Source organism: Salminus brasiliensis, chromosome 5 (genome assembly GCF_030463535.1).
Source record: "Salminus brasiliensis chromosome 5, fSalBra1.hap2, whole genome shotgun sequence".
In the NCBI taxonomy this organism is placed as follows: domain Eukaryota; kingdom Metazoa; phylum Chordata; class Actinopteri; order Characiformes; family Bryconidae; genus Salminus; species Salminus brasiliensis.
Genome location: NC_132882.1, coordinates 41,762,163 through 41,787,902, shown reverse-complemented (window position 1 = coordinate 41,787,902; position 25,740 = coordinate 41,762,163). Strand labels below are relative to the sequence as shown.

The 25,740-nt window shown below is 41.4% G+C and overlaps 1 protein-coding gene across 1 annotated transcript in view; it reads left to right on the top strand.

The window, feature by feature from the left end:
- The window catches only part of kcnn3 (potassium intermediate/small conductance calcium-activated channel, subfamily N, member 3), an 85,329-nt gene that overhangs the window by 14,128 nt on the left and 45,461 nt on the right, over nt 1–25,740 (top strand). The window contains exon 3 of the mRNA XM_072680436.1: nt 17,548–17,643. Coding sequence (XP_072536537.1) covers nt 17,548–17,643 — 96 coding nt within the window. The remainder of the gene's footprint in view (nt 1–17,547; nt 17,644–25,740) is intronic.

Sequence of the window (25,740 nt, the reverse complement as noted above, 5' to 3'; positions counted from 1 at the left end):
CTCTTGCCGTGGTGAGTGGTTAGCCCAGCTAGCTGAATGGTGTCATCCGGAATGCTGCTAGGCTAGGGTTAGCTTTTTGCCTAGCACGGTTCCTTGCTTTTGTTTTATTAAAAGGCAAACAATAAATGTGAGATCAACAAATGCATTGATTACACAATTAAAATGTGCGTGACATGATGAAATATAAGTGAAATGTGAAAATTGGCATTAGTTTTGTCTAGTTTATTATTATCAATCATATCTTTTTGTGTAGTTAGCTGATTAATTACCTACTTTTTTGTAGTAAATTCAAATTAATCATGTCATTTTTTGTAGTTAATTCATTGTTTTAATAAAATTAAATTTATTTTCTGGCTAATTTTGGGTCTCCTTGCCACCGTGCTGCCTGCCGGCCCCACCCAGCAATGCTACTGCAGTGTTTTCATTGCTATCACATTGTGATTTGTCGTAAATCTGTGTAATCATATTATTTTGTGTGATCAATTATTAGTAATTGCATCATTTTGTGTATTTAATTGTGATTTTAGTAATTCATTACATTTAATTGTATCATTTTGTATAGTTAATTGTGATGCATCTGCATTTTTGTAGTTATTGCAATTCATTTTGTATCGTTAATTGTGAATAATTGCATCAGTTTGTGTAGTTATTCATGATTGATACATTTTTTGTACCTAATTGTGATTAATCAAATCATTTTGTGTAGTAAACTGTGTTTAATTGTGTAATTTTGTGTAGTTCGTAGTAGTTAAATGTATTGTTTTTTGTAGTAACTGCAATTAAATGTATAATTTTGTATAGTTTGTGATAACCGTGTTGTTTCCTTGTGTTCTTGTTTATGTACCTTGAGCATTCTTGTTACAGTGGAGACTCTAGAGGGGAGCTGGACAACTTGCTAGTTTGCTGCTCGTATGTCACCGCAGGGCAGGCTTCACGACTTAGCAGGTGCTGGAAATAACTGATGGAGAGGGCCTCAGTGGCTGTTTAAAGGCTGTATTTGAATGAGAGAGCTTGAGTCATGGGTCCTGTTTCAGTAACGCGGCCTTGCCCACTTGCGCCACACAAGTGTCCTTTGCGGAATGAGGGGAGGAGGGGACATCGAGAAGCAGAGCTGTTCAAAATCACTGGGGACTGTATCCTGGAAGCATACATGATCAGCCATAACATTAACTGCCCCCTGCCTAACATTGTGTAGGTCCCCAAAACAGCTATCACCCGTTGAGGCATGAACTCCACAAGGCCTTTTGTGGTATCTGGCACCAAGGTTTTGGCAGCAGATCCTTTCAGTCCTGTAAGCTGGGAGGTGGGGCCTACATGAGCATCAGTGAGCCATGGGCGCCAGTGGTACCCTGTCTGACCATGTCATGTCATGACCATGTCTGTCATGCTCTGACCCATTCGTCTAGACATCACACATTGGTTCAGATTGTTATGCTTGACCACTGATGAAGATCCCATCCTTAACAGATAACATTGAAAGCAGATAATCTGTTATATTGACGTCACCTGATGGTGGTTTTAATGTTTGGCTGATTGATGTACAACACATGAGCAGCTGCCTTAGTCTTGACCTATGTGTGGATAGTTAGAAGGGTCAAAGCAGCTGTTGTTCACGGGTTCATCGTTTAGCATTGGTTTTCCATAGCTCATAACTATGCTATAATATGTAGGTTTTGTAGACCCGCCACATAGAGCTTGTTTTGGGTCCTAGAAGTGGAAATTTCGCTTACTGACTGCCTAAGTGAGTGACTGACTCTGGTACCGACAGCCTGAGAACTACATTTTGTCCCAAAGCTAACAGGTATCTTTGCTGCTGAGAGGAGATGTGATCTTAGGTAGGCTAATTTTGGGTCTCCTTGCCACCGTGCTGCCCGCCGGCCCCACCCAGCAATGCCACTGCAGTGTTTTCATTGCTATCACAGAGTTAACAAATATGTGGTCCACATTTTAAGGCTCTGAAAGCAAGGATTGAGGCCTTTACCAGGCAGGGCCTTAGGAAATGCTCCATGTGGCCATAATAGAGGTCATGTTCTGCCACATAAGCTTTTTCTAAATAAATAGCAGGTATTTTGGGTCCCAAACCCAAATGTTTTGGTCCTAGATTGTTAAATCGGCACTGATAATCCTGTGCAACCAGTGGTGGTCTGGCAAAACTAGCCCTTAAAAGGAAAATCACTGTGTTTTATTCTGAGGTTGCGTAACGGGGTGGTAAATTCGCTTGTACAAACAGATCTGAGCGTTTTCTGACCCAACCAAAGTCACATCCTTGCTGTTTATACTGTTTAAACAACTTCAGATACTCAGTATATTCATCCTATGGCACCTTTATAATGATATTACATATTTTAGCCTATAAGTCAAGTCATTAGTTTTATAAGGAAACGAGAACGGGAACACTCGTAACTGTAACCTCAGGTGTTCACCATGGAAATGCTACCAGCTTAAAGTATATTAAGCGAAAAAATTCCAAAGTGCTCATGACCCGCAGTTAATTAACACACACACACACACACACACACACACCCTGCACTGATAAGCTCAATTACACTCTGACTGACGTGTACACGCACAGCTGATTACACTCCGACATACGCCATTACACTGCTGAAAACCCAATTACAGTGTACAATCAGGCAGAAGGGGGAAAGAGGAGGAAAAACACACACATGTTCACAGTCACACACACACGTACACACACGTACACACAAGAGGCTTTTAGATTAAGTGGAGTCAGTTGAAATTGATGCACCTCCTCCCCCCTGCTTCTTTGAAGTTATTGTGGTGGGGTTTGACCACACACACATACACACAAACACAGCCATCTTTGAACCCAAAGCCTGGCACAACAGGTGGTCAGTAGGAGCAGCTGCACATTCTTACACACACACATACATACACACACACACACACACACACACATCCCCACCGCCCCTCCAGTGTGACCACTTCCCCCGGGGCAGCGTGAAAATGACGTATCGATTCAGCCGAGAGTGACACACAGCTCTGTCAGATGTTTAGCGTCGTTGCTGTGGGAGTGGGAGGGCCAGGCAGGCATGCAGCAGTCCATCAGCCCGGACATGTTTGGAGGCTTGCGTCTTTAGCTGGAGCTGCGAGGCTAATGTAGCTAACAAGTTATTGAATCTTATGATGGAATGGAAGCTTCTGACCATGAAAATGGACCAAACTAAGAAAATCCAGGACAGAGATTATGGGGGGAGGGCTGTTTGGACCTGAAACAAGGGGGGACCCCAACAGCCTCCCAAATTTTAGATGTTACCCATCAGCTTGTACCTGCATGGTGTAAAATACAGAAAAGCACTGTTCAACATTAGGCCCGAAACATACTTACTTACTGGCTGGTCATTCTGGTCTAGCTTGGTCATGCTGGTCATACTAGTCTAGCTTGGTCATACTATTCTAGCTTGGTCATATTAGTCTAGCTTGGTCATGCTGCTCATACTGGTCTAGCTTGGTCATACTAGTCTAGCTTGGTCATACTAGTCTAGCTTGGTCATGCTGGTCATTCTGGTCTAGCTTGGTCATGCTGGTCATACTAGTCTAGCTTGGTCATGCTGCTCATACTGGTCTAGCATGGTCATACTAGACTAGCTTGGTCATGCTGCTCATACTGGTCTAGCTTGGTCATATTAGTCTAGCTTGGTCATGCTGCTCATACTGGTCTAGCTTGGTCATATTAGTCTAGCTTGGTCATGCTGCTCATACTGGTCTAGCTGGGTCATATTAGTCTAGCTTGGTCATGGTGGTCATACTGGTCTAGCTTGGTCATACTGGTCCAGCATGGTCATACTAGACTAGCTTAGTTATTCTGCTCATACTAGTCTAGCTTGGTCATATTAGTCTAGCTTGGTCATGGTGGTCATACTGGTTTAGCTTGGTCATACTAGTCTAGCTTGGTCATGCAGATCATACTAGTCTAGCTTGGTTATGCTGGTCATACTAGACTAGCTTGGTTATGCTGGTCATACTAGACTAGCTTGGTCATGCTGGTCATTCTGGTCTAGCTTGGTCATGCTGGTCATACTAGTCTAGCTTGGTCATATTAGTCTAGCTTGGTCATGGTGGTCATACTGGTCTAGCATGGTCATACTAGACTAGCTTGGTCATGCTGCTCATACTGGTCTAGCTTGGTCATATTAGTCTAGCTTGGTCATGGTGGTCATACTGGTTTAGCTTGGTCATACTAGTCTAGCTTGGTCATGCAGATCATACTAGACTAGCTTGGTTATGCTGGTCATACTAGACTAGCTTGGTCATGCTGCTCATACTGGTCTAGCTTGGTCATATTAGTCTAGCTTGGTCATGGTGGTCATACTGGTTTAGCTTGGTCATACTAGTCTAGCTTGGTCATGCAGATCATACTAGACTAGCTTGGTCATGCTGCTTATACTGGTCTAGCTTGGTCAGGTTGACCATACTTGGACCATACTAGACCAGCTAAGCTATCAAACCTAAAGAAACACATACCCTGTGCTGGTCAAGAGCTAATATTGGTTGAGGTGACTTCTATCACCTACATTTGCTTGTTGAAAATTGTAAAAAAAAATGTCATCTTCCATCACAAGCTGGAAATAAGCTAACGCCCTTGTTGGCCTAATTTGCATTACAAACTACCATGGGCATTCTTCTCCTAAAATAATGTTAGCTTGCTAGTCGAACCGCATAACCAGCAAGACCAAGCATGAGCGAGAATCAAATGAAACACACACTATGCTGGTCAAGAGCTGGCCAACCAGCTAGCTTACCAGCACAGGGTACACTTTCTCCTGAATGACCAGCTTCTCAACATCCTTGACCATCAGAGACCAGCTTAGACCATCCCTTAGACCAGCTACCAGCAAAAGCTGGTCTTGAGCTGAATTTTACAGCAGGGCTGACCTTATGAGGTTTGAGCGTATGCCTGTAAATTACATCTCAAGTGGCAATCAGCGGGGTCCAAGCACTTTGTGCCAATATGGAGCCAGTAGGTCACAAATGATGGGCCGTGTTTTTTTTTTTTTACACAGCCCTTATTTATAATAGATGTGGGGTCTCAAAGGAGACTTTTAGGCATGGCTTGAATTTGCATAGTTATTGAACTCCAATAATTTCACAGCCTCAGCCTCCGAGTGCACCAGAGTGCATCTGAATTTTAATGTTAAAATCATTAAGGTTGTCTCTTAGGAGCGATACCGGCGGACCACACAACTGGGATTTGATTTCTGAACTGCTCCTGTCTCTTTGACATTTGATTAGTCAGGTGAATTAACCCACCATTATCCGAATATTTAGCCAAATCTACAAACGTTCGTCTGTTTGCGATAAACCAATCAAACAATAGCTCAACACACCTGTTCTACCCAAGCAGTAGCGAACTGTGATGTGCAAACCGGACTGTGTGCCTTTACACCCCTAGTATTTCCCCCATTTCATTCATGTTACATAAATACAATGCAAATGTCACTGAGCCTACTAATCTCTATCAATTATTCATTAGCAACATTATCAGCAGCATTGATTAGCTTTTGCAACCCTAACACCTGTACTGGGGATCAGATTGGTGGCAGCTGTAGTACTGTATCTGTTCAGCAGCAGTTCTGTAGTCAGAAACTGACCGGTGGGTTGAAAGGGGCAGTAGGGAGGGGGTGATAAAGTGTACAGGAGGGTTACAGTCTGTAACATATAAGGCTTATGGTGTTCATAAAGTGGACTGTGAGTGTACACTGTTGCATTTAGCCTGAGCCAGGGAAACGGCAGTAGCCAGTAGCCAGTAATGGCCAATTATGAGACATGGACATGCTGATGTGTTCACTTCTCTGTATGAATAAATGCGGGTTTTGTTGCACAGCAGCAGTTTCTGCTTCTTATTTGTCTAGAATATAAACACAGGTTGTTGATCTAATGAGCAAATGAGCATTTAACGGTGTTAAACTGAACCCTGTTAAGCTTAGGCGTCAAATTGATGTGCCTGTTACCTACTGGTAGTGATGTAACACATGAGCGCTGTGTTTAGCTAGTACACGGACAAATAAGCTCATTCCCCTATGTGCATGCTAGCAAGCCACAGGGTGGAGGAACCTGATTGGTGATGTCACGCTCTGAGGAAATACTCTTAAGACCATTCGCTCGACTCTGTGCTCTCAGATATGAGGCGTTGTCCTCTAAACGGGTGTGGTTTGAGCCTCAGTTAGCTGGAGCACGGCCTGTGTTTTGGTGCTTTGCCTGCTAGTTAACTTATCTAAGTAGGGTTGCTACCTTTCAGAAATGAAAATAAGGGACGCCTACCATGGCTCCCCTGGGCCATGACCACCACGGGTCTAACTACACACATTTTTAATCTAGGTAATGTATATATATTAAAGAATAAATGTATGTATTTGTATATATATATATATATATATATATATATATATACCTATCTAAGCCTAGGTAGCCGGCTACGAGTCCAGCAGAACCGGCCTCTCATCTCACCTTTCTCTTCCTCACAACACCAGTTTTTATGGTCAGTACTTGTGTCCTAGCCTTTTATGGTCAGTACTAGTCAATATTAGCTGCACTGAGCAGCTAATCTACCACTCAGTATCTACTATAAATTATTCAGTATCTGATATGGATTATTCAGTATCTGATATGGATTATTCAGTATCTACTATAAATTATTCAGTATCTGATATGGATTATTTAGTATCTGATATGGATTATTCAGTATCTACTATAAATTATTCAGTATCTGATATGGATTATTCAGTATCTACTATAAATTATTTAGTATCTGCTATGATTTTTTTAGTATCTGATATGGATTATTCAGTATCTAATATAAATTATTTAGAATCTGATATGGATTATTCAGTATCTACTATAAATTATTTAGTATCTAATATATTTTTTTTAGTATCTGATATGGATTATTCAGTATCTACTATAAATTATTTATTATCTAATATATTTTTTTTAGTATCTGATAAGGATTATTCAGTATCTACTATAAATTATTTAGTATCTGATATGGATTATTCAGTATCTACTATAAATTATTTAGTATCTAATATAATTTTTTTAGTATCTGATATGGATTATTCCGTATCCACTATGAATTATTTAGTATCTGCTATGCATAATTCTGAATCTGCTATGAATTATTTAGTGTCTACTATTAATTATTTAATATCAGCTATTAATTATTTGGTATCCACTATTAATGATTCAATATCTACTATGAATTATTCAGTATGTGCCATGAATAATTTGGCATCTACTACTTATATTTTATAGCAGTGTAGTTTGTCAGACTGAAGGTTTAACTTTTTTGGAGCGATGGATTAAAATTGGGCACAGTGTTCAGTGAGCCTGTGACCCTGTGAATGAACGAAACTTCGTATTTGGCTGTTTTCCGGTTTTTAAATAATGCAGGGTGAGATTGTACGAAGGCCACGTAAATCTGTGCTTCTTGCGCAATGTAGGCTACTCCCCGCCCCCCGTAATATTGTATACTGCAGTAATATTTTGAAATGTAAAAGTATATGACCATAATTTGACCCCATTTCTATTGGTTCATTCATGCAAGTGAACGTTTGACACAATGTAAAGAACAAATACAAGATTTACATTATGTTTAACAGTGAAAAAAAATACTGTTATTATATGTTACAAATGCTGAATTAAATGTGTGATCAATTGTATATTTTAATTATTATACTGTGAGAAATGATCAGAATGACAGAAAAAATAGGAATGGGAAAATCAGAGTTAGTTAAGTTGTAATAAATGACAAAAATCCAAATATAAAAGGAAACATTTTCAGGTCCCCACAACTTCCAGGCTGGACAAGGTTTGTGTGTATGTGTGTGTGTATTTATTTGTATATATATATATATATATATATATATATATATATATATATATATATATATATATATATGTGTGTGTGTGTGTGTGTGTGTGTGTGTTTTCTTAGAGGAGTGATTGCTGCTGGCCATGGTAGATAACTGAGAGTATTAAGTGTGTGATTAGTTTGGTGTGTAGGTTGGTCTACTGCCCTCAGCTACTTTGAGCATGAAGAGTTTTTCTAATAGAATTTCTATCATGCATTAACTGACTGCAGTTTTTGCTGAGTGTGTGTGTGTGTGTGTGTGTGTGTGTGTGCATTCCATGTTAGTAACCTACCAATTAGTTCAAGATATACAGTATAACACAAAATGTGTTTACAGAGAGTTATAAAACCATGAAAAAGCTTTAATTATTAAGACTTCAAACAGTCAATAAAATAAATGATTAATAACTTTATATCGCTCCATTCATCATTTGATTGCTTTTTTCCTCTGTTCGATTCTCATTTAATTGCTCATTGATTTTCCATTTTTCCATATCCCACATTTTGAACAATCCTGTTCCATTTATATGATCACTGCCACATAGTGGTCTTAAGTTTAATGTACGTTACTTTAAAAAGAAAAACCAAAAACCTTTAAACGATAAGACAGCTATTTCTTTTAACTCAAAATGACAGTACTCAAACTCATTTTGTAGTAGTAGAGCTCAGTTAAATACAAAATATAGAATTTTATAATAAAAAAAATAATAATTAAAATGAATTTATTTCATTTTTTATTTAAAGTAAACTGATTTAAATATTATTTCAACTTAAAATAATAAAAGTGAGGTTTACATGATGGACTATATATATTTATGTATAATTTACTTAACTAAAAATAGGTCAGCTACAAATAAATGTAATTTATTGTAATGTAATTCAAATTCTACTACAAAACAACAAAAAGTTTTATTTTTATTTTTGACTTTTTTGTCTTAAAAAATATGTAATTTTTTTTTGCTTTTAATTGTATTTTGATTTGATTTGATGTTTTCCTTGTACTTTAGCTGAAGTGTACAATATTGAAAGTTATTACATCACATTTGTACATACAGATATTTTGACACATGGACAAAAAAGTCACTAGTGGTGCCAGACTAAAAATTGCTGATAATGTTCTTTAATCTGCTGATGATCAGAAACACATGTCATGATGGATACAATCATCACAATAATAAAAAAAACAAACATTATTATAACGTTATATTGCCCACCTCTAGTGGTGAGGCCCATTAGACTAATTAATATGAACAATTTAATTCAGATTTTTTTCTATTTACCCCCATTTTTCTCTCTAATTCAGTCATTTCCACTTTCCACCCACTAGCTAGAACTTCCTCATTAATTACATGATACTACCACCGCTGAGAGGGGGCCATCAGTTGAGCAAAAAAACACGGTGGTCCGGAAAGGAACCCAGTTTAACATACCTGCTCTACAAAACACAAGGGTGGCAATCACGGGGGACCAAGCACTGTTCGCTATGTAGGGGCCAGTGGAGTAGAAATGGAGAAATTTTGAAATATCTAAAAGTTTCATGTTAAAATAGCTAAAGTGTTATCCTAGTAACGATGCCTCCGGACGGCGCTGGGGGTGGGGGGGGGCTGGTTTCTGAACTCGTCACCTTTTTCACAGCTCATTAATTTTAATTGACTGTGCTGCAAAGGCCAACATATTTAAGATGTAGTTTTGAAAAGTGTAAAGGCCAGCTTGTGTTTTCAGCTAAAAGAAGAGTTCAGAAGAGGTAAAAGGTTTCAATATGACAGCAATAGTATAATAATCATTCAATTAACCTTTATGTAAATAAGTAATTCATTAATAACAATGAGCTGGACATGTTTTAAAGCCATCAGTGTTTAACACTATTAGTGTGAGTGTGTTCGCCTGTAGCGTCTGCTCTGTGGATCTGACAGCAAGTGAACGCTGAATTCAGCATCAGCACTAAACAGCGACATTAAAACAAGAGGAAGTAATTACATTAGAATCACAGATGACTCTGAGAGTGCGTGTTTGCCTGTCTGTGTCTGTAAGGCTGGCAGTAGATACATCCAAGACTGTGAGCGTGTGAGTTTGTGTGTGTGTGTGTTTGTGTGTGTGTGCAATCATAGATGAGTAGGCTGTGTGTATTCAGATGTCACAGCAGATTCGCCACTGCAGGAAGAACGCAGCGAAAGACTGAAGAAGCAAACGAAGCGAAGAGGGCGAGAGAGGGAAGTGAGATGAGAGGAAAGAGAGGCAGAGAGTGCATGTGTCTCTGTCGGCTTGTGGTGAATGGATTGAGCTCAGAATGCCTATTAGCTCTGCATGGTGTCCATCAAAGCCTGAATCAATAACCACTAATCTATCCATGACTTCCTTTCTCTCTCTCTCTCGCTCACACACACACACACACTCTTTCTCTTTCTCTTTGGTGTCTAGTGTTTAGCTTACGTCAAATGACTCTTGAAATGAAACTACTAATATTGCTCATGCTTTTATTAATCCGACTACTAATACCACTACTAATCGTACCACCACCACTACTGCTTATACTACTACTACTACTACTACTACTGCTACCACCACCACTACTGCTTATACTACTACTACTACTACTGCTACCACCACCACTACTGCTTATACTACTACTACTACTACTACTACTGCTACCACCACCACTACTGCTTATACTACTACTACTACTACTGCTACCTCCACTACTGCTTATACTACTACTACTGCTACCACCACCACTACTGCTTATACTACTACTACTACTACTACTACTGCTACCACCACCACTACTGCTTATACTACTACTACTACTACTACTACTGCTACCACCACCACTACTGCTTATACTACTACTACTACTACTGCTACCTCCACTACTGCTTATACTACTACTACTGCTACTACCACCACTACTGCTTATACTACTACTACTACTACTACTGCTACCTCCACTACTGCTTATACTACTACTACTACTACTACTGCTACTGCTGCTTATACTACTACTACTACTACTACTACTGCTACCACCACCACTACTGCTTATACTACTACTACTGCTACTACTACTGCTACTACCACCACTACTACTTATACTACTACTACTACTACTACTGCTACCTCCACTACTGCTTATACTACTACTACTGCTACTACCACCACTACTGCTTATACTACTACTACTGCTACTACCACCACTACTGCTTATACTACTACTACTACTACTACTGCTACCTCCACTACTGCTTATACTACTACTACTACTACTACTGCTACTGCTGCTTATACTACTACTACTACCACCACCACTACTTATACTACTATCACCACCACTACTGCTTATACTGTTAATCCTACTACTCATGCCACTACTACTACTACTACCAGTACTACTAATTCCACGTCTAATCCTACTACTACCACTACTGCTTATTCCATTAATCCTACTACTAATACCACTACTACTACTAATCCTATTACTGCCACTACTGCTTATACTACTATTAATCTTCCTACTCCTACTACCACCACTCCTGCTTATACTACTACTTCTATTACTACTACCCCCACTAGTCCTTCTATTACTACTAATCCTACTACTACCACTCCTGCTTATACTACTACTAATCCTACTACTACCACTTCTGCTTATACTACTACTTCTATTACTACTACCCCCACTATTCCTTATATTACTACTAATCCTACTACTACCACTCCTGCTATACTACTACTAAGCTTTACCAACACTTTTGGAATGAGTTGGGGAGTTGGGGATGAGGTGGGGTGGTGATCATCCAACATCCTGGCCTAACTGGCGCCCGTCACTGAATGCAATTAAATCCTCACAGAAATGCTCCTGCAATATTGTGACTGGTACTGTATGTGGGCAATATCAAAAAATATATTACAACACAATACATTACAATATTTAAGGTAAGAGACTTTGGTAACCGTTCGCAATAGTGGCTGAGAATACCTACATAAATAATAATGTGAATAATATGTGAACATATTCATATTTCTATATTGGGGTTATTAAAGCATTCAACATCATAAAAGTCAAAAACAACAGTTGACACATACTAGCCACCAGCTAGCATGCTAGTTATGATACACTACGGTGCAGGACAGCATGCCGTGATACAGTGAAACGCAATGCAAGATGTTGGCTTGTAAAAACTCCTTAATATTAAGCTTTTAGGCCAAATGCACCCTACATAAGCTCCCTACGCATCTCTGCTACTAATGAACATGCTAGCTTTATATTGAACACCTGCCGTTTGTGGACGAGTCAGTCGAAAGCAACATGTGAATGCTACAACATGCCCCATGTTCCAGTTGCGGCACTATATTATAAGTTTAATATACTTAACTCTGTGCAGTTCAGAGTTTCAGAAGTTTCAACAGTACCCGGGACATACTCTGAAAAGCGCAGGGTGACGTAACTTTATCACAGCAAAGCAGCATCAAGCAGCAGATCGTCAGATTGCCCACCCAAAAGTGCAATCTCATTTGACTCCAAAGGAGAGAGAAAAAGGAGAGTATGATATATGGCCTCGTCTGGCAGAAGAAGAGATGAGGCGGGAATAGAGAGATGAAAGCGGAGCGAGAATCAGGGGGTAGAGCAAAAGAGGGTGAAGCTGGAACTCCGACGGACAGACTGTTGGCAGAACACTGAGGCCCGTAATCGCTCCCAAAGCTGCGGCCAGCTTCCTGAAGCAATTAGACAAAGTATCCGTCCTCCTCTATCAAAATGTTCACCTTTTGTTGCTTCGTTGTTGTAAGACAGTCCGATTTGTCCTTTTCAAACTCCCATTGTTTAAAAGTTTCGGCGCTTACTTTGCATATCCCAGTCCACAGTTCAGATTTGTGTGGATCAAATGCATAGACTCGATGGGGCATCTCCATTTAGTCTCACATGACTTCTGGAACCGCTGTCGGGGGATGAATGCTGTAGATAACCTGAAGAAAACGACGGCTTATTAGTACAGGGATTTAAAATCATACATCGATCAGCCATAACATTAGCACCACTGCTTCTGGTCAAGAGGTGGGATCTGCACATTAGGCAGCAAGTGAACAGTCAGGTATTGATAGTGAAGTGGAAAAATGGGCAAGCTAAGGATCTGAGATCTTTGATGGCTGAACAACTGGGTCAGAACATCTTCAAAACATCAGGCAGGTCTTGCTTGTGGGGTGTTACTGGTATGCAGTGGTCAGTGCCTACCAAAAAAATCCAACCAGTGAACCGGCGACAGGATCATGGGCTCCTAAGGCTCACTGATGTGATCCATTGAGGTCCCACCTCACAACTTATATGATCTTAAGCATCTGCTGCTAACGTCTTGGTGCCAGATACCACAAGACGTTGTGAGAGGTCTTTTGGTGTCCATGTCTCGAATGGTCAGATATGTTGTGGCGGCCCCAGGGGGACCTGTTCAGTATTAGGCAGGTGGTTTTAATGTTATGGGTAGAAACCTAGTTGATGAAGTCGGCATTATACTACTAATTACCACCTTCTTTTTGTTCTGAGACCTTCCCCTGACTCTGATTGGTTCTAGTCAATGGGTTGGTTGTTCTGAGACCTCCACTTAACTTGGATTGGCCCTAATTACCACCTCCTTTTTGTTCTGAGACCTCCCCCTGACTGTGATTGGTTCTAGTCATGGGGTTGTCTGTTCTGAGACCTCCTCTTAACTTGGATTGGCCCTAATTACCACCTCCTTTTTGTTCTGAGACCTTCCCCTGACTCTGCTTGGTTCTAGTCAACAGGTTGTTTGTTCTGAAACCTCCTCTTAACTTGGATTGGCCCTAATTACCACCTCCTTTTTGTTCTGAGACCTCCCCCTGACTGTGATTAGTTCTAGTCAACGAGTCTTTTGTTCTGAGACCTTCTTTGGCTGCGATTGGTCTTAATCACCAGGCTGTTTGTTTTTCTGAGATGTTCTTGCAGTTATACTTAGTTGTGCAGTGAAAACGGCACCGTAAAAAAGTACTGAATTTGATTTAAAAGCTGTGCAGCGCAACTGTTGTTGTCATTACTCATTACTAATAGCTGTTGTTGTGTAAAACACAAAAGGAAAAATGGAACATTACAGGATAAAGACGCGGAATATCGATATAGAAACAAAACACACTTTGTCAAAAAAAACAAAAACAAACACCTAGGATAAAGCCACTGGTCCAAAGCATCAAAATGCTGGACACACAAACAGTTTAAACTGCAGGGTACCGCACTTGTGTGTCTACACTGACATATTAAGAAAACACTTATTGAACGAGTCTCAGACTGAAAGCTAAATTGTGGATGGAGGACATTCTTTGAACGAGTCTCAGACTGAAAGCTAAATTGTGGATGGAGGACATTCTTTGGTCGTAGCAATAACAACTCACCGAGCAGACAAAACAATAGTAAAGAATAGAGTTGGATTGTAAGAAATGGAGGTATTTTGAGTTTTCTGTATTTACCCAATATGTCTGCATCACAGGCCATATTATTGTCTATTTAGCTATTAATCCTTACATATATATATATATATATATGTATATATATATATATATATATATACTAGGTCTGTCAACATTAACGCACATGATCAATCAGCAAACTTTACCGACCCTTTTTTTTTACGCAAATGAATCGTCTCGTAGATCTCTGTCTTAGTATTAGCGCTTAGTGACGTATTAACGTTGTGTTCAAGGCTAACGTTTTCAGAATTACACTGAGATGAGGATTTTAAGGAAAAAAAAGCCTCCTCTAGCCAGTTCATTAGGCCAACATTTATTTGTCCCCAGCCCAAAAATGTAAGAATGAGCTAGCTAGCATTTTAACTTGTGATTAATCATAACTAATCGCAGAATATTGTTGTATTGTTTTAGTCAGCGAAGCACATTGTTCTAAATTCCCCTAAAGAAACTCCAGATCTCGTTAGAACAGACGCAGGTAAACATAAATACAGCAAAATCCACGGAAGACGAGCGTCCAGGCTTTTTTCTGTCCTGCACCGAAGTGGTGGAACGAACTTCCCCTGGGTGTCCGAACAGCAGAGTCCAACACTCGCTGTCTTCAAACCCAGACTGAAGACCCAGAGTACGTAGAGAGCTATGGTCTCCATATTGACTTGTGTTTAGTAGTGTCTAAACTTAGAGGTATCTTTGAATTTTTAGCCTATTTAAACTAGCTGAGGTTATTCTTGAGTAAACAGCAAAACACTGGATAAGAGCGTCTGCTAAATGCCGTAAATGTAAAATTGAGCAGGTATTGGAGATCTAGTGAGCTAGAACAACAACCCACCCAGCACCAGCACTAAATCTGTGTTTCATCTGCCTGATTTGGGCCAAATTTAGCCCAGAGTGGACACCTTCTTCACATATAGCCCCCAAAAAGCCCAAAAGCTTAATGTGCAATTTGTATTTTCGACAGTTGTAAAGGTGAATTATACTCCCAAACTGTAGGGGGAGCCCCAGGAGCAAGATTCTCACCTACCAAAACACCAGTTCTCACATAATGCTGCTTTAAATACTAACAATATCTACGATATCCCCAGAAAAGCATATTGTGGCTTACACTCACTATTACAAAAATAATGGTGCTTTCGATGACAGTCGTGTTCGAGTATGGAGGCCTTGTGGTGAGTGCTACAATCCTGCCTTTGCTGTGAAGCGTCACACTGCTCCAACTGCTGGTGTAAAGATCTGGGTAGACATTGCATACGACAGTCAGGCCCCCCTAGCAGTGCTACGAAGGACACTTAGAGCCACGTGTTGCCTCTCATGGGGCACCGCCCGGTCGCCAGATTTACCTATCGTGCATTTATCGGACCAGTTGGGACACCAGCTTCGGCAACCTACGAGTGTGCCAGATCTACAGGCCCAGCTGCAACATCTGCAGGCAAATGTGCCGCAGGATGCCGTATAGCTCACATGGTACTAGAGCCCCTTTTCAATTGTACAGTTGAGTGTAGTTCTCCATTGTTTATCGGTTATAAGTCTGGATCCAAATAAGACGGCACCTAGAACCCGGGCCACAGTCCACCTATTAATAACCTGCATCAGTAAGTGTACTTGATCATGATAACGATAAAACATCATCATATTGCCCACCCCTAGTTGCCCACCACTAGCAGTACCCAGTATTCAGTCCTGGCAAACCTTTCCCTATAATGCAGCCCTGGCATACCCATGACAAATCGCCTCATTTAAGAGCAGGGAACTTGAGGCGCTAACGATCCAAATGTGAGGAAAACAAGACGAAAGGGGGACTGTAGTTTGAGGAGTTGGAGTGCCGCAAGCTCCCCAGAGCAGCGGCGCTTCTGCGCTAGGCTGCAGAATAATGGCTTCTGAAACAAAGCTTTAAATTAGGCCCACAGGTGGCCATTCTAATATTATCTGGAGTTCAACTGGAAAGCTTCTGGGGCTCGGGCAGGAAATGATATATCACCTTCGCTTCTGTCAGATGAGGAGAGCCAGAGATGCTAGATGACCCAATCTGGGTGTGGACGAGAGTGTGTGTACCAGAGTGTGTGGGCGTGAGTATGTGTGTTTGTCGGGGGGAGAGGGGGTGATTTATTTGGACCCCTGCTGATATGTGGTGCAGACATCACTGTTGCGTTTATCAAGACAAGACCAGAGCAATCATGGGGACTATTAGAGGAACCACAGGACACCGACCTGATGTGTGTGTTGGTTGGTGTGTTAGTGTGTGGAAGATATATGTATGTTGTGTGTGTGGGTGGGCGGTGTGTGTGTGGAAGATGTATAGTACTGTGCAAAAGTCATTAAATGTCCAGTCGATGTAGCCATTAGGTGGACGTTCTTCATTCATCAGTGTCATATGAAGGTCCTGATGCCCAAATCGTCCTCAGTGTTTGTTTTCCAGTAGGAAACGCTGGACGCTAATGTAAATGTATCATCTGTAGAATTAGCAAATTATTAGGACTTTACAAATTATTAGACTTTACGAAGATCCTACGGGGCATGGACTCCTTTGACTCACGAAATACTCAATTCTTCATGGCATGGATACCACGTCCCTGTTGACATGTTCGGGTTACACGGTTCCTGCAGATCTTTCAGGAGCACCTTCAATCATGTCCTAAATCTTCCAAAGAACTCAGATCTGTGGGCTGGAAAGGCCACTGAAGAACCCTGAGACGGCTTTTGCTTTGTGACCAGGTGGACCAGTTGTGGTCATGATGGTCAGCACCAATACTTACTCAAACAAAAAGCTATGGCGTTGAGAAAGTGTGCTGAGAAACCATTCCCCACACCACCATTACACCACCGCCACCAGCCTGGGTTCATGGGTTCATGCAGTTGGTGCCAGAATTCAGACTCTATCATCTCTGAGCCTCAGCAGAAATTGAGATTTATCAGACCAGGCCACCTTTCTCCGGTCTTCAACCGTCCAGGGTTGGTGAGCTTGTGCTGAGCCTCAGCTTTCTGTTCTTGGCTGAAAGGAGTGGAACCTGATGTAGTGATAAGGTTGGACGTGTTGTGCATTATGCCGATACAATATTTTTGATCTAATCTCCTCAGACACAGATCTCCTGAACTTGCATGTAATGACTGTTTGGACCAAAAAATGAAACATTTGAAATGTGACCATTGACTTCTGCAGAGTACTGTGTATTTGTGTGTATGTGGACATGGCTAACAGTGTGTGTAATGTGTTTTTGCAGAGCTCCATGTACTCTCTGGCGCTGAAGTGTCTTATCAGCCTCTCTACCATCATCCTCCTCGGCCTCATCATTGCTTACCATGCTCGAGAGGTGCAGGTAAAAGTCCACACACACACACACACACATACACACACACACAACCATTGGAAGCTACTATAAACTGGACGCCCAGATGGTTGGAGACACCTGCGTATCTTCTGAAGTCAAGGGTATCATTAAAGATCTCCTTTGTAGCTCCACTGTAGCCAATCTGTTGATGCATGGAGCATTGTGTTAGCAATGCTCCAGCTCTTCATTCAGCTCTTCGCTGGTCAGTTTCTGACCACATAGGTTTGGGTGGTAGACCCAATGTTAACCTGGTGATTAAATTTGTGATATAAGGAGCTTTCTTTGGTATAGATTGGTATAGAACCTCTACCTCCACTTCTTTAAGGACGTCTTCTTCAAACGCTTCGAGGCGTTTGCTCTTGTTGGATGCGCTGTGTTTTTCCCCCCCAGCAGGCGCACAAGCTCATTTGAGGGCTCAGTTTGGGTCGATAATCGGTAATGAACCTGATTTATCACCCATACCACCAAATGCAGTCGATCAGCCAAGGCATGGTTAATATCTGAGGTTTGCTTCGTAATTTAGAACAGGAGATGCTAGTCTAACAAAGCTAGCAAACACTGGATCTCCTTTCCATTTCTCCATTTTCAGAAACTGGAACTACAAATCCGGACGTTATCCAGATGGTAATGTAGTTCTAGCTACAAATTTTAGCTTATATGTTCTAGCGATGCTGTTTTGTAAAGTCATGTTTCAAAAATAGTCGTTTACATAGCTTTCCGTTACATTATTGAAGAAAATGAATCAAATTATGGGCATGTATTTACAGCATTTATAGCCTAGCATTTACCGTTTTAAACCAAAGAGGCCAACTTGATATACTGCTCAAATCTGCATTGGGCTAAGTGACGAATCATGTTCATTAAATTTAGCTTTACTAATTATTAAGTTTAGCTTTTTAAAAGGAAAGTTTCAGACGCTAACCAGAACGCAAAATCTATTTCTTTCTATTAAAACAATTTCGGCTCTGTTAGATCACGTTCCTCACATATCGAGTAAACGCAGCAGCAACAGCGAGGCGTCGCCTTATTATTAGAGGAAAGCAGATCCGACAACAACAACAACAACAACAACAACAAAAACGCCCGAAAACTTCACTCAGCCACTCGAGGCCCTGTGGAAAGCGACTAGATCAGAAAGATGTGAAGAAATTAGCACCAGCCTTGTTCTGTAAAACAGCGAAGAGAAGCTGTGAAAAACAAACAGCAGACAGAACGAGCGAACAAACAGATTAGAGGAGCAGCTGATGTTTGGAACCCCGTGCTGAACTCATCGTCGCCGTTTCCGGTCCACATCCCCACGGCGGCGGGAGCCACACGGGGAACGAAACCCCACTCTTTTCTCCACGTTTTTCCAGAGGAGGACTATTTTTTTTTATTATTTACTATTATTTTTTTATTTTTTCATATTTGGCTTGAGTCATGTTGCCTTTTGTTTCAGTAGCGGTGAAGAGGGCTGTTGAGTCACGCTGTTTTTTCGGGGCTTTTGCCCTCAGCGAAGTTCCAGTCAGTTTAGCTGAACGTTAGTGTTATGCTGATAGGAGCGCTGGCTCTGAAAAGGCCGTGTGCGGAGAGGAGAGGCATGGGAGAGGCAGCACACACAGACACACACTTTTCTTTCTCTCACACACTCACACACACAGGCTACATTTGTGAATGCTAGGCGTGCAGATGTTTTCATTGATAAAGGACACTCGTGTCCCTTCCTGTAGATAAAATGTCACATATTCACAGATGACTCAGTGTGTTTCACACACGGACACTCAAGACACACAAACACGGGGATGACGTACGGCCGTGGGAAAAAGACGGAGCGAGGGAGCGAGGGAGGGAGATGAAACACTGTATGCTAATCTGTATGCTAATCTCTCTGGAATGATCCTCCTAATGAAGCGAAGTTCTTGACAGAGAGACATTTACCCTCAGTCATTTCCTGTGTAAATCCTCCCGTTATCACTTTGCCTGCCGCTGTTTTCGTCACGAGGACGTGTTCAAAACTTCACTACAAGTTTATATTAAGCTAAAGCCACGCTGCCAGCTGTTGGACCTTTGACAAGGACACTTAACCCTCTCAGCTGACCGTAAAAAGCGCTGACCGTAAAAACTCGTGTCTGAGAGAGAGAAGTCCAGCGACGGGTGCTGGGAGGAACAGACAGGCAAACTGAGACTATAAATTCTGCCGGGTTTGGAACCTTAATCTTAATCCTAACCTAACCCTAATCCCAATAACCCTAAACCTAATTCTCACCTTAATACTAGCCTTAATCTTATCCTAAACCTATATTTAACCATAATAACCTTAAACCCTAACCATACTAACCCTAAACCTAAAATGAATCATACTAACCCTAAACCTAATCCTCACCTTACCTCTAGTCTAAATCTTATCCTAACCTTAACCCTAATCTTAATCTTATCCTAACCTTAACCCTAATCTTAACCTAACCCTAACCATACTAACCTTAAATTTAACCCTAAAATGAATCATACTAACCCTAAACCTAATCCTCACCTTGACTCTAGACTAAATCTTTTCCTAACCTTAACCCTAATCTTAATCTTAACCTAACTCTAACCATACTAACCTTAAACCTTATGCTAACCCTAAAATGAATCATACTAACCCTAAACCTAACCCTCACCTTAAACCTTAATTGTATTTGTATGGCGTTTTTTACAACTGGTGTCACAAAGCAGCTTCACACAATCAGTAATTAGTAAAAGACAAGAAATCAACAACAGAAGAAGACAGGAAAACATAAGACCCCCCTCACATATGTACCTATAAGGACCAGAAGTCACATGATTAACTTCAGCCTTATTCAGCTGGTATGATGCTCTTTTGAAGTTTCTCTCTGAAATAGTAATTGCTTTTTACAAGAAACAAGTCTTTTCCTCATGCGTAGTCTACCGTGTCTTATTGGAACATGGCAGGGATTGTAATACGTGGCACATGAAGAAAAATGAGGCTGGAACTCGGTTCGACAGGGTCTGACTGTGAGTATCACTCTGTTAGAGCCTTTTCCTCATGATTGTAATAAATGGGAAGCTCCATGAAAGCAGACAGTTAATTACAGTGTATCAGTCTATATCACACCATAAAGATATACACTAGCAGTGTGTAGCATGTGTATGGAAGCTACTTTTGTCGCACACACACACATACACACACACACATACATACACACACACACACACACATACACACATACACATATATACACACATCTGTCTGTTACTGTTTAGCTTTCATCTGAAATTCTAATCTTAACCTTAATCTCAACCCTAACCTAACCCTAACCATACTAACCCTAAACCTTATCATAATCTTAACCCTAATCTCAACCCCAACCTAACCCTAAACCTTATCATAATCTTAACCCTAATCTCAACCCTAACCTAACCCTAACCATACTAACCCTAAACCTTATCATAATCTTAACCCTAATCTCAACCCTAACCAGGCTAACCTTAAACCTTATCGTAATCTTAACCCTAATCTCAACCCTAACCTAACCCTAACCATACTAACCCTAAACCTTATCATAATCTTAACCCTAATCTCAACCCTAACCAGGCTAACCCTAAACCTTATCGTAATCTTAACCCTAATCTCAACCCTAACCTAACCCTAACCATACAAACCCTAAACCTTATCGTAATCTTAACCCTAATCTCAACCCTAACCTAACCCTAACCAGGCTAACCCTAAACCTTATCATAATCTTAACCCTAATCTAACCCTAACCTAACCCTAACCAGGCTAACCTCAATCCCTAACTTTAACCCTAATCTAATCCCTAATCTTAATAACCCTAACCCTTACCCTAATCCTAATCTTAACCCAACCCTAACCATACTAACCTTAAACCTAACCCAAATAATACCAACCTTAAACCAAACCTGAATCATACTAACCTAATCCTTAGTTTAACCCTAATCTTAATCCTAATCTTAACCTAACCCTAACATACTAACCCTAAATCTAATCCTCACCTTAACCTTATCCTAAATCTTAACCTAACCATACTAATCATAAACCTAATCCTCACCTTAACCTTATCCTAAATCTTAACCTAAGCATACTAACCCTAAACCTAATCCTCACCTTAACCTTATCCTAAATCTTAACCTAACCATACTAACCCTAAACCTAATCCTCACCTTAACCTTATCCTAAATCTTATAAAATTTTAATTTAAACCTAACCTTAACCATAATCTAAACCTTAAACCTAAACCCAACTAAACCCCAACTATTCTCACCCTAATCGTATTTATGTCTATCTTCATTCTCATATTAAGCAAAACATTTGTGTGTGTGTGTGGTGTGTGTGGTGTGTGTGTGTGGTGTGTGTGGTGTGTGTGGTGTGTTTCCGTGGTAATGAGTCCTTGTTCCTGGGTTTGACTCAGATGCTGCCAGCTCACTTCTGGAGGGAGGATGAGAGTGTGTGTGTGTGTGTGTGTGTGTGTGTGTGTGCACGCGCCGTGTGACCTGGTTGAATGAAAATGAGAACATGGATGATGGCAGAAGGAACGACGTGTTGAAGTGGAGCAAAATATCAGCAGCAGCAGGCGGTGGAGAAGAAGGTGGAGGAAGAGATAGTCAGGCGAAAGAAACACACGATTAGATATTGATTATATATATATTGATAGATCCATCCTGTAACACCCAGACATCAGGAAGACCTGTCATGCTGTGTGTAAGTAGGTGTGGACATTTAGGACCAGCTCATAAATACAAGACTGGTCCTTTGAAGGAGCAGTGTGGCAAAGAATCAAATTTAGCATCCCCCTGAGCCCAAAAATAGCCCACCAGCCGTCTTGCTGTCTGAAGTTGCTTCTTTTGTTTGGCACTGGAGCGACAAGGCTAATGTAGCTGACGAGAATGTAAGGCAATCTACATTCTACATACACCCGGATCATCCTTTCCTATAGCCATCAATTAGCAAAATGCACTGATGCACTTCCTGGCTGCTGCTAATATCACTGTTCTGGAAGTGGTTTATGGAAAAAATCACTGTGAAGAATAAAGGTAAGGTAAAAAGGTAAAGGTGCACGTATTTGTCACTGTACAGTGTGTACTGTACAGCGAAATGGGTCCTCCGCATTTAACCCATCTGTGGTAGTGAACACACACTCACACACACACACACTAGTGAGCTAGGGGCAGTGAGTACACACACACCCAGAGCGGTGGGCAGCCAACTCCAGCGCCCGGGGAGCAGAGAGGGTAAAGGGCCTTGCTCAAGGGCCCAACAGTGGCAGCTTGCCAAGCCCGGGAATCGAACCCACAACCCTGTTATCGATAACCCGGCACTCTAACCGCTGAGCCACCACTGCCCACTATATAATAGCCATATGTACCTTTTTAGACAACCATCTCACACCTGGAGGCTGAGAACAGCAGGTCTGTAACACCTTTTGGGTGCTCAATATTAATAATAATCTTCCACTTCAAGATTTTAAATTACACGTCAAATTCAGGGTTCGAGGTGGCTGCTACTATTGCTTTCAGCTAAATTGCACAATTTGGACCATTTTCATAGATTTCATAAGCAAGTCCGTCTGAGTCGGGGGGTCAAAGGGAGGTCCAAACAAACTAGGTGGTGGTTTGGAATAATCACAGTCCAGGGGAGGTCTCCAAACAAAAAAAGCGATAGTTAGGACCTACCACAGTCTTGGACTGGTCCCATAACAAATTAGGTGATGGTTTGAAACAATCTAAGTCAAAGGGAGGTCTCTATTGACTGTGTTTGGTTCTAATTCTTTTCAGACCTGCCCCAAAGTGGTGATTAGAACCAATCACAGGCACAGGGAGGTCTCCATTACAGTCAGAGGGAGGTCTCAAAATAGTCGAGGTGGTGATTAGAACCAATCACAGTCAGAGGGAGAGGGAATAGAAAAGAATAGAAAAGAATAGAAAAGGTGATAATTAGAACCAATTACAGTGAGGGGCAGGTCTCAGAACAAACAAAGTGGTGATTAGAACCAATCACAGACACGAGGAGGTCTCAAAATAGTCGAGGTAGTGACTAGAACCAATCACAGTCAGTTGGAGGTCTAAGAACATAAAAGGCAGCTCATAGAACCAATCACAGTCAGAGGGAGGTCAGGGGGAGGGCTCAGAATAGAAAAGGTGATAATTAGAACCCGTCACGGTGAAGGGCAGGTCTCAGAACAAACAAAGTGGTGATTAGAACCAATCACAGTCTGGGGGAGGTATCGGAACAAACAAGGCGGTGGATAGAACCAATCACAGTCAGCAGGAGGTCAGGGGAGGGCTCAGAATAGAAAAGGTGATAATTAGAACCAATCACAGTGAGGGGAAGGTCTCAGAACAAACAAGGCGGTGATTAGAACCAATCACAGTCTGGGGGAGGTATCAGAACAAACAAGGCAGTGATTAGAACCAATCACAGTCTGGGGGAGGTATCGGAACAAACAAGGCGGTGGATAGAACCAATCACAGTCAGAAGGAGGTCAGGGGGAGGGCTCAGAATAGAAAAGTTGATAATTAGAACCAATCACAGTGAGGGGAAGGTCTCAGAACAAACAAGGCGGTGATTAGAACCAATCACAGTCTGGGGGAGGTATCAGAACAAACAAGGCAGTGATTAGAACCAATCACAGTCTGGGGGAGGTATCGGAACAAACAAGGCGGTGGATAGAACCAATCACAGTCAGAAGGAGGTCAGGGGAGGGCTCAGAATAGAAAAGGTGATAATTAGAACCAATCACAGTGAGGGGAAGGTCTCAGAACAAACAAGGCGGTGATTAGAACCAATCACAGTCTGGGGGAGGTATCAGAACAAACAAGGCAGTGATTAGAACCAATCACAGTCTGGGGGAGGTATCAGAACAAACAAGGCAGTGATTAGAACCAATCACAGTCTGGGGGAGGTATCAGAACAAACAAGGCAGTGATTAGAACCAATCACAGTCAGAGGGAGGTCTTAAAACAAACCTAAGTGGTGAGTCCAGAGGCGGCCTCAGTCACAGTCATGAGGTTTCAGCGCAAACAAGGTGGTTGTTGGAACCAATGGTCATGCAGTGTTAGAACCACGTTAGCACGCCTATCTGAGATTTACAGCTAAAGAGAAAACAACATAAATCTGTTTACTTAAGCGCCAGACCCTCCTTCAGCACCCAAAGGCTCGTAACTTAAGCTAAGTTTGCATCCCCCCTCCCTTCTACTCCTCCTTGATCTTTACAGAGTGACATTGAAAGAGATTCATGAGCCTCGCGGCCTTCGCTAAAGCCTATTAAACGGTTTGGTGAATCATCGGCGTTACAAGAAGCCAATTTCATAATTATCTTTGAGTGCAAGGTTGGGCTGGGAAAGGATTTTTGGAAGCAGCCCGTGAGAATGATTGCAGTTTCGGGGGCCGTTTTGTCTCCGGGTGGACGCCGCACCAGCCTCCCTCTTCATTATGTCTTATCAAAATTACTGCCTGTGCAGTGAAAATGTGAAATATTTAAAAAAGGGTGTTTTTTTATATGTCTATAGTTAGTACTGATATTTGGCTTTCAATTTGATATATATTCCATAATTATATAAAGATAATTACATAATTACATAATTGATTACATTAAGTATGGACGTTTTCATGGGGCACGGGATCAACGGGTTGCTAGCCCTAGAGTTACAGTGGTTTCGCAATACTATTTAAATGTTATTACATATTCAAAGGCATAGTTTGGCAACATCAGTGATCACTGACCCCAGATGACCCCAGATGGTCAGGCAAGACGTGTCTGATATCTGACGTGTGCTCCTTTAGTTCAGAACGGGAGATGCTAAGCTAATGTTGCTAACAAATACTGGAATACTGGACTAGACCAGTGTTTCTCAACCCTGGTCCTTCACTAAAATGTGCAGGGTTGAGGGACACTGGACTAGACGGTCAGCAATCTCATAATCATCAACGTTGCACCCCTATGGCCCAGAGGTCGCGGGTTCGAATACTGAGTCATGCCGCTTTGACATCAGCACAACTGGCTGTGCTCTTTTCGGGTGGGTAGAGGGCGTCACTCTTAAGCAATGTTAGCTGGCACAGGCGTTTGTTAGCCGGTGCGGTGGAGCTAG